The 14,432-nt window shown below is 50.7% G+C and overlaps 8 protein-coding genes across 8 annotated transcripts; 3 read left to right on the top strand and 5 right to left on the bottom strand.

Moving 5' to 3' along the window:
• The first annotated feature begins 279 nt into the window (after nucleotides 1–279).
• Nucleotides 280–2,245, top strand: N7471_000435 (3-oxoacid CoA-transferase). The gene is made up of 3 exons (XM_057273156.1): nucleotides 280–483; nucleotides 563–1,742; nucleotides 1,797–2,245. The coding sequence occupies exons 1-3, from the start codon at nucleotides 421–423 to the stop codon at nucleotides 2,108–2,110; spliced, it is 1,557 nt and encodes a 518-aa protein (XP_057141335.1). The 5' UTR covers nucleotides 280–420; the 3' UTR covers nucleotides 2,111–2,245.
• A 191-nt stretch (nucleotides 2,246–2,436) lies between these two features.
• On the bottom strand, nucleotides 2,437–2,892 carry N7471_000434 (ubiquinol-cytochrome c reductase complex assembly factor 2; the record flags this gene model as incomplete). Its single annotated transcript, XM_057273155.1, has 2 exons — nucleotides 2,437–2,781; nucleotides 2,878–2,892. The coding sequence occupies 2 exons, from the start codon at nucleotides 2,890–2,892 to the stop codon at nucleotides 2,437–2,439; spliced, it is 360 nt and encodes a 119-aa protein (XP_057141334.1).
• A 262-nt stretch (nucleotides 2,893–3,154) lies between these two features.
• On the top strand, nucleotides 3,155–4,393 carry N7471_000433 (metal homeostatis BSD2 family protein; the record flags this gene model as incomplete). The annotated part of the gene is made up of 3 exons (XM_057273154.1): nucleotides 3,155–3,178; nucleotides 3,266–3,751; nucleotides 3,815–4,393. 3 exons carry the CDS (start codon nucleotides 3,155–3,157, stop codon nucleotides 4,391–4,393), a joined length of 1,089 nt encoding a protein of 362 aa, XP_057141333.1.
• A 275-nt stretch (nucleotides 4,394–4,668) lies between these two features.
• N7471_000432 (DUF3632 domain-containing protein) lies at nucleotides 4,669–5,580 on the bottom strand (the record flags this gene model as incomplete). Its single annotated transcript, XM_057273153.1, has 1 exon — nucleotides 4,669–5,580. One exon carries the CDS (start codon nucleotides 5,578–5,580, stop codon nucleotides 4,669–4,671), a length of 912 nt encoding a protein of 303 aa, XP_057141332.1.
• A 500-nt stretch (nucleotides 5,581–6,080) lies between these two features.
• On the top strand, nucleotides 6,081–8,410 carry N7471_000431 (uncharacterized protein; the record flags this gene model as incomplete). The annotated part of the gene is made up of 3 exons (XM_057273152.1): nucleotides 6,081–6,231; nucleotides 6,364–7,725; nucleotides 7,788–8,410. 3 exons carry the CDS (start codon nucleotides 6,081–6,083, stop codon nucleotides 8,408–8,410), a joined length of 2,136 nt encoding a protein of 711 aa, XP_057141331.1.
• A 1,072-nt stretch (nucleotides 8,411–9,482) lies between these two features.
• Nucleotides 9,483–11,504, bottom strand: mpkA (mitogen-activated serine/threonine-protein kinase SLT2). The gene is made up of 5 exons (XM_057273151.1): nucleotides 11,330–11,504; nucleotides 11,127–11,259; nucleotides 11,006–11,072; nucleotides 10,638–10,952; nucleotides 9,483–10,578 (listed from the first exon to the last, which is right to left on the bottom strand). The coding sequence occupies exons 1-5, from the start codon at nucleotides 11,440–11,442 to the stop codon at nucleotides 9,938–9,940; spliced, it is 1,269 nt and encodes a 422-aa protein (XP_057141330.1). The 5' UTR covers nucleotides 11,443–11,504; the 3' UTR covers nucleotides 9,483–9,937.
• Nucleotides 11,505–12,335: 831 nt separating this feature from the next.
• On the bottom strand, nucleotides 12,336–12,671 carry N7471_000429 (tetratricopeptide repeat protein; the record flags this gene model as incomplete). The annotated part of the gene is made up of 2 exons (XM_057273150.1): nucleotides 12,336–12,568; nucleotides 12,629–12,671. 2 exons carry the CDS (start codon nucleotides 12,669–12,671, stop codon nucleotides 12,336–12,338), a joined length of 276 nt encoding a protein of 91 aa, XP_057141329.1.
• A 24-nt stretch (nucleotides 12,672–12,695) lies between these two features.
• On the bottom strand, nucleotides 12,696–14,177 carry N7471_000428 (uncharacterized protein; the record flags this gene model as incomplete). The annotated part of the gene is given in 8 exon segments (XM_057273149.1): nucleotides 12,696–13,073; nucleotides 13,188–13,306; nucleotides 13,334–13,394; nucleotides 13,427–13,585; nucleotides 13,599–13,653; nucleotides 13,673–13,762; nucleotides 13,778–14,069; nucleotides 14,081–14,177. Coding segments are annotated over 8 exon segments (1,251 nt in total), but the record flags the coding sequence as incomplete, so codon positions are not given.
• Between the last annotated feature and the right edge of the window lie 255 nt (nucleotides 14,178–14,432).

The following is a 14,432-nucleotide window of genomic DNA, read 5'->3' as shown; positions in this document are numbered from 1 at the left end:
GGGCCAGCCGCGGGAATCGGATACGGATCGGCTGTGGATTTCGGCAGCGGCAAGAAGAGAAGTCATTCTGCCTAGGGGAATTCTGAAGGTAATGAGTAGCAAAAAAAAAGAAGGGATGTATATAGAATTTGATAGTACTTGGTCTGGGATATTTCTAATAGTTAGTAACCAAGTTTAAGGGTTCCGGGGCTAAAAGTATTGAAATCAAGGCGGTTGATAGTAGGCGGGAGAGAGCCGGGAATCCACATTTCCGGGGAAATGAATATCACTCGGGAATGATTCCGCTCTCACTGCCGTGCGGGAATATAAGAAGTGGTTATTGCCGCTTCCACGGGTGTTTGTTTGATCTTTTTATACCTTTGCTGTGGACTTGGGATTTTCTAACATAACATCCAATCTCTCATTTGGAAGTCATTCGCCATGCCTTCTCAAGTGGCAACATGTCTTCGCCTCGCGCGTCAGTTCTCGGCCAATCCTGCCCAGGTAAGTGATTTGCCCATGGCTCATATCGCCCATATCGCCTTTTGAGTCGCGGAGACTGACATGTCTTGCCTTTTACCAGCACCAACGTTTCATGGCCCGCGCATTCTCCAGCAGTGTCCGCCGAAGTGAGATCAACAAGGTGTACCCTTCCGCCGAAGTAGCAGTCAAGGACATGAAGTCTAACTCGACTCTGCTCGCCGGTGGATTCGGATTGTCTGGTGTACCCGACACGCTGATCAACGCCGTCCTGGAAAACCCCTCCATCACTGGCCTGACCGTGGCCAGTAACAACGCCGGTGTGGACGGAGCTGGTCTCGGTCTGCTCCTCAAGTCCAAGCAGATCAAAAAGATGATTGCTTCTTACGTCGGCGAGAACAAGACCTTCGAGCGCATGTACCTCACTGGTGAGATCGACTTGGAGCTCACTCCCCAGGGAACTCTCGCTGAGCGGTGCCGTTCCGGCGGTGCGGGTATCCCCGCGTTCTACACACCCGCCGCCTTCGGTACCGTGGTGCAGACCGGTGCGGTGCCCCTGCGACACAACGCCGACGGCACAGTCGCGAAGTTCAGCGAGCCGCGCGACACCAAGGTGTTCGACGGCAAGAGCTACGTTATGGAGGAGGCGATCAAGGGTGACTACGCTTTCGTCAAGGCCTGGAAGGCCGACAAGCTTGGTAACTGCCAGTTCCGCTACGCGGCCGCCAACTTCAACGGCGCCATGGGCCGTAACGCCAAGATGACCATCGTCGAGGCTGAGCACATCGTCGAGCCCGGCGAGATCGATCCCGCTGCCGTCCACCTGCCCGGTATCTACGTCAAGCGTGTCATCCAGAGCACCGCCCCTAAGCAGATCGAGAAGTTCACCTTCGCCAAGGAGGAAGGCGCTGACACTTCTGCTCTCGGAAAGGGCGAGACCGCCAACAAGCGCGAGCGTATCGTCCGCCGTGCTGCTAAGGAGTTCAAGAATGGCATGTACGCCAACCTCGGTATCGGTATGCCCATGCTTGCTCCCAGCTTCGTCGACCCCTCCGTCGAGGTGACCCTGCAGTCTGAGAACGGTATTCTCGGTCTCGGCCCTTACCCCAAGAAGGGCGAGGAGGACGCCGATCTCATCAACGCCGGCAAAGAGACTGTCACTCTCAAGCCCGGTGCCAGCTGCTTCGGCAGCGACGAGTCCTTTGGCATGATCCGCTCCGGCCGTATCGACCTGACCATTCTTGGTGCCATGCAGGTCAGCGCCAAGGGTGACTTGGCCAACTGTACGTTTTCCCACGCTTCCTCCGTTTATACATATAACTAACATTTTCTCGCAGGGATGCTTCCCGGTAAGATCAAGGGCTTCGGCGGTGCCATGGACTTGGTCTCCAACCCCTCCGCCACCAAGGTCGTCGTGACCATGGAACACACCGACAAGAAGGGTAACCCCAAGATTGTTAAGAACTGCGAATTCCCTCTGACCGGCCCTGCCTGCGTCAGCCGTATCATCACCGACCTCTGCGTCTTCGACGTTGACTTCTCCCACGGCCTGACTCTTATTGAGATCGCCGACGGTGTCACCGTCGAGGAGGTCCAGGCTAAGACCGAGGCCCCCTTCAAGGTCGCCGATGACCTGAAGCCCATGCTGTAATTTTGCATGCAGACTGTATGATTCTTCAAGCGTTTTGTATATAGCAATTAGGAGTTAGTTTTTTTCAAATTTCATTCCCATGGATATATCCTGGATATGCATCAAGAAGAACATTGCTCTGAATAATCTCGTACATTTGAGTAGAAAAGATAGTAGGTATACAATGAAAAAAAAAAAAAAGAAAAGGTATTGGTACATGTCATGCAATCCATCAAATAAAAACCCCATAATGCTCATCCAAAAACAGCGAGACAATGATATATCAAGTTTCCCAAGTTTTGCAACGTCAAAAACAAAAGTCTATACATACAGCAAGAACAGAAGCATCACGTCAAGCGGATAATACCGGCCAACCTCTTTTTTAACCGGCCAAGCCAATCGCGGTTCGGCGCCTCCGCAAACTCACGTACGACATTGTCATAGTGGTCTGGGTTACTGGCCGGCCGGCGCAGCTTCTCCGGCATGGGATATTTGCGCGCGTAGCGGTTGTTCAACAGCGATTCAAGTGCATTTACGGAGGACTCGGAGATTGCTGGACTGGACTTGTCTGCTGGCTGGAGACGGGATTCGATATAGGATTGGACGGAGACTGAGGCTGGGCGGACTGCGTCTGAGGGCCAGTGCTTGAGGAGGTGTGTGAGGCGGCTTTGGAGGGATCGCGGGTTAAGGGTCTGGATGATTTGTTAGGAGATTATTCGGGATTGAACCTTGGGGGCCTTGTCGATGGTATTGTTTAGGATAATTCCGGAGTTGGGTTAGATACTCACGGGTACTTTAGCCATGACGGACAAGGGATATCACAAGATAATTGTGGTATAGGGGAAGGATCTTCCTTTGAAAGTTGAGGCGAAGACGGGAACGTCGATTTTGGCCTGGCGCATCAGGCATCATCAGCCACATCCATTCCTGTTGCCTTCTCATCAACCCCGTCATTTTCTCATCCCCTTGTACTCTTATAATATCATTTTTGCTTTCCAACCTAAGTCATTTCTGTCTCATTTTTCTTTCTGATTCTATTCAGGGTCGCTTCCCGCTCAGCTCGCCATGAGCTCGCAGCGTTATTCACGGGTACGCAAGCCCCCGCTGATCCCCTATCAGATCAAACCCCCCCCCGGATGGGATCCCTCCGCAAGATACTGACCACTACATATATAGGTGAATGCCCAGGATGAAGAGGAAGGACCACATTCCTATCCGCTGAACGCGCGACCCGAACACAACACCTCTTCGCCTTCTTCTTTCCGTTCCGGATCCCGCTCGTCGTCACCATCGTCGAGGCGGCTATTACACAACGACCCACAACACGACGATGACGACCAGACACTGGCCGATGCCTTCGGCGACGAAGACGAGTCCGACGATGATAATGAACCGGATGACAGGCAACGCTTGATGCGAGCCGACCCCGACTTCCGGGCTCCCCCGGATAACGGCCCTACCCCCACGGCGTCCTCATCGGACTCGAGGATCGATGTACAGGATCAGACTCAATCAGGGCTTCTCAGGCGGCCGACGATGTTACCATCTTTCACGACTCCGGCTTCTGGAGGGAGTCGGCAGATCGCCTCATCAAATGATGGAGTCTTTGCCAATCTTGCCGCCAAGCCAGAACGAGGCGAGAAGAATGATGATCTTCCTCCTGTAAGTTGATATTTGGTATTCCTTGATGTATCTGAAAGATTTGTGTACTGATATATTATTTAGTCATACGAAGAAGCCGCCGCCGATGCGACACCGCCATACTGGGAGACCACTATCGTGGCTCCTGGTATCTCTTCTGACGAGGTCTATGTCGATGGACTGCCTGTTGGATCTGTTTTCTCATTTGTCTGGAACGCCATGATCTCAATGTCATTCCAGCTTGTTGGCTTCTTGCTGACCTATCTCCTTCATACCACCCATGCTGCAAAGAACGGCAGCCGAGCGGGTCTCGGTCTTACTCTTGTTCAATACGGCTTCTACATGAAAGGCGGCAGCGACAGTTCTAGCTCCGACCCTGGAAGCTCAGAATATGTTCCTCCACCCGACCCTAACAGCCACAACTTCGACCCTAACTCAGTGGGTGAGGGCGGGGGCAGTGGAGGGAATGGCGCCATATCTGGCATCACCACCAGTGAATGGATCTCGTATATTCTCATGATTGTTGGTTGGTTCATTTTGATCCGTGCGGTCAGTGACTTCCTGCGGGCACGACGTCATGAACAGCTTGTGTTGCAGAGCCCGGATCGTGGCCTGGGTGTACCAGTCATTGCGGAAGGTGAACGGTCCGAGACAGTTGTTTAATATCGGTATACATGGGATTTTCACTTGGTTGATTTTTTTTTGGGACGTGGACATGGACATGGAAATGTCTGGCGTTGCAGCATGGAGTTTCTTTTTGTATCGACACCCCCCAGGAGTACTGCCTCCGGATTGCATTCCTTCTATTTTTCTTTTCCTTTTTCATCAGACCGTTCTACTTTTATTTCTGGCTGTGTAGCTATTTTGAAGATACCAAATATATGAACAATGAACAACAATACCAGATGTTATATCTATGTAGTAAGGACCTCAATACTCTAAATCGAGTCTTCTTCCAGAATAGCGCTAACCACATCAGCAGCTTCTGTAACCACCGCCTGAGTTTCCTCGTCCAAGCTTCCCTCTATACTTAAAGCCCGCAGCCTCTCTCCCCACAATACCCACCGCTCCCGCGTCAGCCCATACTCTCTCGGCCACAGCTCCGTCTTATCATTTAATGCCGCCGCCCAATGCCGCCGCAGTTCCTCATAGTCTGCCTCCCACAGTGCCCGGCCCCCATCTCGCATCCAGGTCGCTGCTACCCGGACATCCAGCGCCCACAGCTGCTCCGGCGGCATCCTATGCGCTCTTGGTAGGCAGGACCGGGGTCCCTCACACTCTAGCACGTTGCGACACGTATAGAAAACCCATATAGGATGCAGCTGGCCCTTACCATTAGTCACTTTCAATAGCGCGGCCGAGAAGGCGCAAAACCGGAGAAAGTACTCGTCGCCTCTAATACTTAGCGTACTAGAGTTGTCCGCACCCGAATCACGCACACCGTCCCAGCCGCGCCAGGCCTCGAGGATATCATGCACATCGCGCCACTGCGCGCTGAACCGCGGCAGTGTCTGCCAGTGTAGCTTTCCGTCGGCCTCGGTGTAGCTGCGGACATTGGATCCTACGCGTACGGTAAGCTGCGTTGGCGGGTGCGCGTGGAGGGCATCGAGGAGGGCGAGATGAGGGTCGTGTGAAGTTGAAGACGTGGCGACGGCTGTAAAAAAGGCGTCCCAGAGCTCCCAGAGCGCGTGGGCCGGATCTGAAGATGTAGTCACGGTGTTGACAAGATAGGCCGCCGTCTGATCTGGCGTTGGCGCCGGGGAATGGTTGCTAGGGGTGAGAAGGGCTTGGATTGGCGCGGAGAAGGGATTTGGGGGATTGCTGCCTGGGATATCCAATAGAGTTGTCATTTTAGATGAGGTCAAAGTTGGTGGAAAGCGTATTGGTTTTTGGTGAATTTCGCTCAGTCATAGGCGTCTTTTGGCGTTTGGCGGCCATTTCTGGCCCCAACAGCGGTTATTTTCGGCGTCAATTGCACTGGTGACCTCAGATTCTACCAACAATATTGTAGATAGTTGTAGGGAGTAGATCCCAACGTAATCGAGGCCCAAGGGTTGCCCGCGCGTACTGCGCCACGATAGGCAGCATTATATCTTTGTACTTTGCCCTTGCGTCCCTTTGTTTCTCGCCTTGTGCAACTTCACCCCCACTGATGAACAGAAAACAGAACAGAGAACAGAAGGGAGAACAGAAATAGACCAAGTGCCCCCCTTCCCCCCGGCGGAAGGACCAACTCCGCCCACTGCCGAGAGACCCATTGTTTATTTGCCAACCTCAACTTCAACATAACCTCTGTCTTTCTATTTTTTACCTGCGTTTCTTGTCGGGGTGGACCGCGGCCTTGTCCGCAATGTCTACCGTCCCTCAGGGCCCCGTCGAGGCACGATCACTGTCGTCGGTCACCACTATCGCATCGAATCCCCCCGCCTACCCACGCAATCCCACTCACGAGAAACACGAACCACTATCTCTGTACATTGTGCGTGTACCAGGAAGCAAAGGTATGAATTCAATTCCACTATCTTGACACTCTGCTCTCTGTCTTTGGTCTTGAAACTCCCATAGTTGCGCCTTGTCGTGCTTTAACAACTAAATGAAGATACACCATAACTAACTGCTGCTTATATATGCAGACATTTTCCTCTCACCTCTCAAACCCCCGACCAAATCCAGTGTCTCCGCTGAGGCGATCAACGCCTCTCTTTACTATCTCCATGTCGCGACTCCTGACGATGATACCCTGCTTCAGGAAGTGGAGGAAGAGCGCGAGGAGGAGGCCCAATTGCGCAAGGAGCGGCTCGAGAAAGCGGGCGCCGACGACCCAACACAACGTGAGTTCGCGCGGCTGAACAATGTGCGCCGGAAACCAGTTGGTGGAGGAGGGGACCCCAACCCCGAGCCTTTACTGGCACCGCCTCAACAGGATGCCACTGCTCCTCCCGCCTTGCCGTCACGCCCAATCCCTGTGCTGCAGGATGACACTGCTTCTCCAACCTTGCCACCACGTCCGATCCCTATGCCGCAGGATGCTACTGCTTCTCCAGCATTGCCACCACGGCCAATCCCTATGCCGCAGGTTACTGCGGAGAATGTATCTTTCTCTGGAACTCCAGTCGCCAACATACAACCTCCTTTGAGTAATAATATGTCTGGAGGGGTATCGGGAGAATCGGGTGGTAAGAGCGGTGTCCCGCGGCGACCTCTACCTCCCTTGCCGCCTGGTGAAGAGTCATGGACCAATTCTGCAGCAGGTGAGGACTCGTCTAAGAGGACATCCCGGTGGAGCGCGTTTGCCGAACAATTGCAAAATCGGGGAGAGAATTGGAAGGAAAAGTATGAGGCAAAGTACGAGGCGCTGTCGGCTGGCCGTCATAGCCTTGACTCTACTAGACCGCAATTCCGGCCTCGTTCTTCGCATAACCGTACCGGATCACCATTAGGAAGCCCCGGGCAATCTCCTAACAGGCATAGAAACGCACGTGGCAACGCTCCTAGCAATGCTGGCTTTCATATCACGCTCATTCGACGTGATCCCACCTCCGGTACACAATGGAATGTGGCAACTATATCAACCCCACGAATGGACCGCAATACCGTCGATATCGAAATTTCCACGCCGGGATATAACAGGTTTGCAGGCTCCAACGAGATGCCTTCATTATCCAGCATAGCAGCCAATCTTCCAACGGGAATCGGACGCCTTCCCAACTCTGCCATTGCCCAATCCTTAGCCACGGAGCAACCAAAGGAGCAGCCAACCGGCCCACGCAAATTTCACCGCCAACTCTGCGTATCAAAGCCATTTGACGACTCCGCTGCCACAGATAACAACAACGGTCACAACCCAGATGGCCCGTCCTCCAAGCTAAAAAGCGGCTACTACGTCTTCACTTCTCCCTGGAATGGCACATGTACCTTCACAAACAGCGTGAACGGCCGAAGCCTCAAATGCAAACACATGATCCCAACACCAGGCGGCTTCATCCCTCCCAATGGTGAAACAGAAGCACCCCCGCCGTAACCGTCGCCGAGCTCCGCTTCAACACCCCCTTCCAAGCAGCAAACCTCCACTCCCACGCCCACCATGCAATCCACAAACCCCACCCAAACCACCTCTCCCCCTTCACGCAAAGTCAAATCCAAACCCAGTCCCTCCCCCGCCTAAACGACAACCCGAACGACAACAATTCCAGCTCCGACGGAGGACCCCTCCACCCATCCTCCTCCAACAACAGCTACGCATCAGCAAAGCGCAACTCCCTCTCCCAACTCCTAAACCCAAACACCTACGCCCGGCCCCGCGCGCACACAGGCCCAGGCTCAAACCCCCCACCTCTCCCCGCCTCAAACCCCGCAGACCTACGCGCAAACCTCAACCCCTCAACTCTCCTCCGCAGAACCTCTATGCGCGCGCAACGCTTCGCGCGCCAGAGCCAATTCCACCCCGCTTCTCAGCCCCACTCGCACCGCAGTACGAGTAATAGCAGTGGTGGGGATTTGGATCATGATTCCGATGAGGATCGCTTGGATTTCTCGCTTGCAAGGGAACCCGCTGGTGGTGGGTTAAGGGGGAAGAGTGCGAAACTGGGGAAGTTGGTTATTGAAGATGAGGGGATTAAAATGCTTGATCTGGTTGTTGCGGCTTCTATGGCTGTTTGGTGGAGGGGGTATTATTATTGAGATATAATGATTTTACCTAGTCTTAGTCCTGGTCTTGGTATCAAAAATCCTGGCTTGGTTTATGAGGCTCGTATGCTGGATATAGTCAGTTGGTTTTATGATGACATCGTACATGAATGCATGAATTTCATTTCGTCTGATTTACTCCTTTGTCTATACCTTTTATCTGATCTAGTTATCCCTTTGTCTTTCTTATATTTCCAGCGCTTGCAATGTATTGCTCCTGATCGCTTGCACTGGACGGAGTACCACTGAATCAACCACCTGTGTCAGATACTTCTATGCGTCACACCAACACCGGCAAATGTATCCCTCCAAGCTAGTTATAGGATGGCCTCCTATATGTAGCTTGGCCTTGGAAAGTGCTGGTAATTAGTTATGGCAAGGCTGAACATGAACATCTCTCCAGTTTTGTTTTTAGTTCGATCGTGATCTTCAGAAATAGTAGTTAACGGTGTAAAATTCAATGCAAGCCTCTGCTGAGATGACTGTAGGACGCAGGTTCCAGTGTTGGGAAATAGTAGTGAGCACGTATGTTGTATGTACAGCCCTAAATTGTAGATCCGATCCAAGTAAATAAAAAAGTGGATTCGCCGACAACGTCATTCGAAACTCAACCGTTAGACGTTGGACCGAGGCACGTGACTTCCCAAAATCGTAGGACCAATCATATTTCATCAAATAGACCCACATCTGTATACCCTCAATATCGGATCTCGAAAGGAAAAAAAATAGGTGCTTCTCTTTGATTATGCGTGTCATCCTTAGTGCAGAGGCCATGCTAATCTTCTCTGTATATTTTCAGTTGACCATATGCCCCGAAGGGCGAAATATCTATGCGTTCAATTCATTATAACCTCAACTTTTCGGCATAAAGTTACCGCCCAGGTACCTTCCTGTTTTGGTGGCAGTCAGGCAGCAGGCACGTGGCTGGGCACGTGGACCTCGCCGAGCCTAACTAGGTAGGTACGCCTCGCGGGGCTATGGGTATGTAGAACTACATCTGCCTCCTAGGTAGCAATTAAAAACTTTGGGGTAATTCAATTACGATGGCAGAGTTAGAGATGGAGGGGAAGACTTGATTGACATTCTATCTAATGATGAACCTACTTGAAAGAGATGCAATGCACAGAGTAATGACCCAAGTATCATATCCAACCAGGAACCACAACCAATAGCACCCTAAACTTTAAAAGCAGTGAAAGGATTCGGACATAAACACAAAAGTCACATCAAAAGGAAATAGGACACGAAGACACAGTCCAAGCTATGAAATCGGGCGTGAACGCAGACCGCAGAACAACAGATAGAGATGAGAAAGCCGAGTTCAAAATTGGAGTTAAGATGGAAATGGAAAAATGAAAATAAAACCCCATGTAAATCATCCCGGTCTTTTTTTGTTTCTCTGAAGGTATCTCTTGGCTAAATTAGATCAACATGCAGGGCGCGATGGAAGACACGATCGGATTCAACACGCCGAACAACCAACAAGTCGAGAAAAACGGCAGAAAGAAGAAAGAAAAGGTATCAACGGTGATGCACGTCCATGCCGCGCTGCAGCGAGGATTCCAAGTCATTAGGGTTGTAACCACCGCCAGCGGTAGCCTCCTGAGGTCTAGGATCCTCGGTCTTCCAAGGACCCTGTTGATTATCCGGAATGGGGATGTTAGTCTGCTGAGCGACCTGCTGCTGCTGGGCGGCATGGGCCTGCGATTGCTGGCGGACGGTAGCGCGGAAGCGGATGACCTCGTCGAGGATCATCTTGCGCATGTCCGGGACTTCTTCGACGACCTCGAAGTGGAAGTCGAAGGTCGTGGGGCAGTTCGGCTCGTCCGAGGCGTCGTGCCAGATGTGCAGGTAGGGGTGCTCGAGGGCCTCCTCGACAGAGATACGTGACGACGGATCGAATGCCAACATGCGGTCCAACAGGTCCAACGCATCGGGGTTGGCTTGAGGGAACAGCTGCTTGAAGGCCACCTTCGGCATGAAGGGCAGGTTGCGCACGTATTCCTGGGCGCGGGGCGATCCAATGCGCGCCAGGGTCTCTTCATTGGGTGTACCCAGGTAGTGCAGGATCTGATTCAGCTGGTCGACATAGTCACGGCCCTTGAAGAAGGGTCGGCCGCCGAGGAGCTCAGCGAGAATGCAGCCCACGGACCAGACGTCAACTGCACAGGTGGGGTTAGCGGGGATTCGGTGGCAAATTACGCATGCGGGTGTTACGTACTCGCTTTGGTATAGCTCTGGAAGCTCAACATGATCTCCGGTGCGCGGTACCATCTCGTCGCGACATATTCGGTCATGTATCCCGCGTTCTCCTCCGGGTCGATTGAGAATCCACGAGCCAGGCCGAAATCGCAGATCTTAAGCTCGCAGTCCGCATTGACCAGCAGATTACCGGGTTTGAGATCACGGTGCAGGACGTTGGCCGAGTGGATGTACTTGAGACCACAGAGGATCTGGTAGATGAAGGATTGGAAGTGGGCATCGGTCAAAGGCTGGCCAGAACGGATGATAGCAGCCAGATCACATTCCATCAATTCTGCAATATTGTCAGCCCAGCTCCATTCGACGCAAAGGCAGTAGATCGCCTACCCTCATAGAGATATGTTTCGTTAAAGTTGTCCGGTCGGGGAATATCCATATCGTACAGGCATGTGATCTGAAGGGCTGAGTTAGCGGGTACAGGTATTGATAAGGATGATCTGCGGCCTACATTGCGATGACCACGGAAATGCTGGAGCAGCTTGATCTCTCGCAAAGCCCGCTTGGCTAGGATCTTCTTGCTGAAGACATTGGTGACCTTCTTGACGGCGACGCCCTCGCCGGTCTGGACGTTGGTTGCGGCGCTTAGTACTATCAGCACATGTGTATCTCCAGTGTCCTCCAGTGTTTTCCACATTTGTCTGGAATACCTACCACACGATACCGTAGGCTCCCTGGCCAAGCTCCTTTGTCACATTGTATTGCTCGCTCACGATAAAGTCCTGGTTGAAAACCTTGAAGACCTTGCGACCTTGTAAATCAGCCATGGCGAGTTGTCGCGTCGTAGAGTCGTAGAGTGTTAGAGGGAAGGCAAAGCGACGGAAAGAAATGGAATTAACGAGGGTCCAGGGTCTTAAAAGCAAAAAGAGAGAGAAGTTGAAGGGGAAAAAAAGGGTGAAGGGTCGAGAGAAGTGTGATGGGATCCAGCCCCGCAGTCCCCGCGGGTGATCCGCCACGCAAAAAGTGCTAAGTCCACTATTTTGCGTTGAATGAATTTGATCTTCCAAAGAACTTCGAAATTTGGAATTAGAACTGAAAGACCTACTGTAGAAGACTTGGAATTCTTGAAATTCCAAAGATTGATTAATTTCGCTATGAAAGGGTGAAATAGAGGGTATTTCTTTGTATACTACTCCATACAGACTAGTTACATACTATATGCACATATCTAAGTATCTAGGTACTTACATATACCTAACTAGTATCAAAGTATCTACATATAGCCTCGAAAGAAAGTCAAACAAAGAATAAAGAGCGTGGCTAAAATCCGTCTTTGAGTGTTTCAGTGAAGTGGGCCGGTGTCAATCCAAGGGTATTTTGGTACTGCAGGTGTCACATGTCATATTGCCTGTGCATTGTAGCTGTAGAGGCCCATTATGCTAGTAAAAAATATAATCAAATAAAAAACCAAGGAGTGAATGTGAAGACTCCACAGCTGAGAAGAGGATTCACGAGAATGGCACTCTAGCCTTGTCGAGGTACGAGGTTAAATCCTGACTTGAAAACTGGGATCTAGATGGAGGACTAGGTATAGTGCTATAGGGAAAATCCTTTAAGGGTAGATATTACATCTTTATATATACTACCTTTATACGGAATGCTATAGATACAAGTCGGGATTATGAAGCTTTTTCACATTTCCCCTGTTAATCTAGGAAGTCTAAAGAATGACGAGACTTATCACTGTTTCGAGGTTTTCATATCTTAGTAGCGCTTCACATCCTTCTAAAGCCCGTTGAAACATCCCTTGCGCCTCTTTATATTTCCCTTTGCTATAGAGTATATTGCAAATGTTAATAACACTAGTGAGCGTGTTAGGATGCTCGCTTCTAAGCACCTTCTCTCGTGCCTCCAACGCCCGTCGATGCATCGCTTCCGCCTCGTCATTTTTCCCTTAGATATAGAGCATATAGCCAAGGTTACTAACACTGGTGAGAGTGTGAGGGTGCTTACATCCAAGAACTTTCTCACTCCTTTCTAGGTCTCGTCGATGCATCCCTTCCGCCTCTCCATATTTCCCTTAGATGGAGAGCACACTGCCAAGGTTACTGACACTGTTAAGCGTGTCAGGATGCTCGCGTCTAAGCACTTTCTCACTACCTTCCAGGTCTCGTCGATGCATCGCTTCCGCCTCTTCATATTTCCCTTCGTCAGAGAGCATATTGCTAAGGTCACTGACACTGATGAGCGTGGAGGGATGCTTACGTCTAAGCACCTTCTCTCGTACCTCTAACGCTGATCGCTGTATGAATTCCGCCTCTTTATATATTCTTCGAATCAGTAAATACCGTCCGCTATTAGAGGAAATCGTGGCCGTATGTAGTCGATCTTCTTTTTGCTCGTCAGATATCGACTTTAACACCTCTTTGGTATGCGGAAGTAGCTTTTGATATTTAGTCTAGCTCTCGTACTGCCTATTTGGAAATATCTCTGCTATAATGGCTCGCGACCTCACTTGCTACTATGCTAGCTCGTGCTAGATCTCTAGCTATATCCGGACCGATAACTATACTAGTCGGTGTATATCAAATGACGCTGTTTTAATTTTAACCCGAACAAGCGAATAACTGATCAATAGCGCCACTGTATCTTTAAACTCGAGCTTACCACTATCGCTACGGACGAGGCCTTCTAGGATCCCCTACCGATCAAACATACTTATTAACGCTAGTAATTCCGTCGCCGCTAGCCGGTTATGGCGGATTTGCTTAAAAGATAGCTGCTATGTCGTAATGACCGTATGCCGAATACTAGGGTCTCGCCGGAGGTCTTTAGCGTCCTTATACTAAAGAAGATATGTCTGATTCGACTCGATATCACGGAATAACTAAAGGTACTAGGAGACCGTGACTCGAGATACTCGATTCGCAATATAGGACCCCACCTAAGTGATTGCCAGCGGAATATATTCTAGTGCCTAGACTAGTGCCTTCTTATCCTCTTCAGACTCTCTAGAGTGGGGGGACTGGAAACCTTGCCTATAAAAGGGCGAGGAACTCTTCCTTATTTATTGGCTGAATCTCGGTCATATGACCGTCGCTACCTACTAGATTTCGTGCCGTAAGACGCGATGTGATTAGAATTGATCTATACGCGGCCTACGGTAGGAAGGTCACTAGTGGCCCTCGTTTATTGGATGTATTGCCACTGAAAAAGATACCATCGTCATCCGCATTATCTAACACCATCAGCCAGCGCCCATTGCGTGGATCACACAACCACTGATACACGAGCTGGAGGATGTTCATCTTTGGATCGTCCCGTCCCGGAATCTCCACGACTGCGGCAATCTGCTGGTAGCACTGTTCCAACCGCGCCGCATTGCTGGCGTGGATCCAAAAACCCACGTGTCCGGTGTTTATTCTCGCACGCGATAAGAATACTCGATGGCTGTCTGGGTTTTACTAACGAGCAGTTGGATTAGTTGTGATCCAAAAAGCGTTCTTATGGGGACAGCTAACCCAACGCCGGCCAACCCCACTAATGCCACCCGCTCATGACGCTGGCCGGTTTTTCATTTTGGTACATTCGACATGGATTCTTACTGTCTCTGCATACCCTTACTTCATTGCTTAGGGTGAACTCAGAGAACGACAAGAAAGTTTTTATATCGTGGAATCATTATACTCAAAGCTAAGTAATTTATACCATTAAAGCGATGTTCTGTGATGATATTTACAGTACATGTATTGCAGGTGTTAAATTGCACCAGACTGTTCGGTGGCTTGTGGATGTAATATGTTAGTGGAAGATAAAA

This window comes from Penicillium samsonianum (genome assembly GCF_028829775.1).
Source record: "Penicillium samsonianum strain IBT 33392 chromosome Unknown utg000001l_segment0_segment0, whole genome shotgun sequence".
NCBI lineage: Eukaryota > Fungi > Ascomycota > Eurotiomycetes > Eurotiales > Aspergillaceae > Penicillium > Penicillium samsonianum.
Note: the sequence above shows the minus strand (reverse complement) of the source record. Positions and strands in the feature narration are given on the sequence as shown.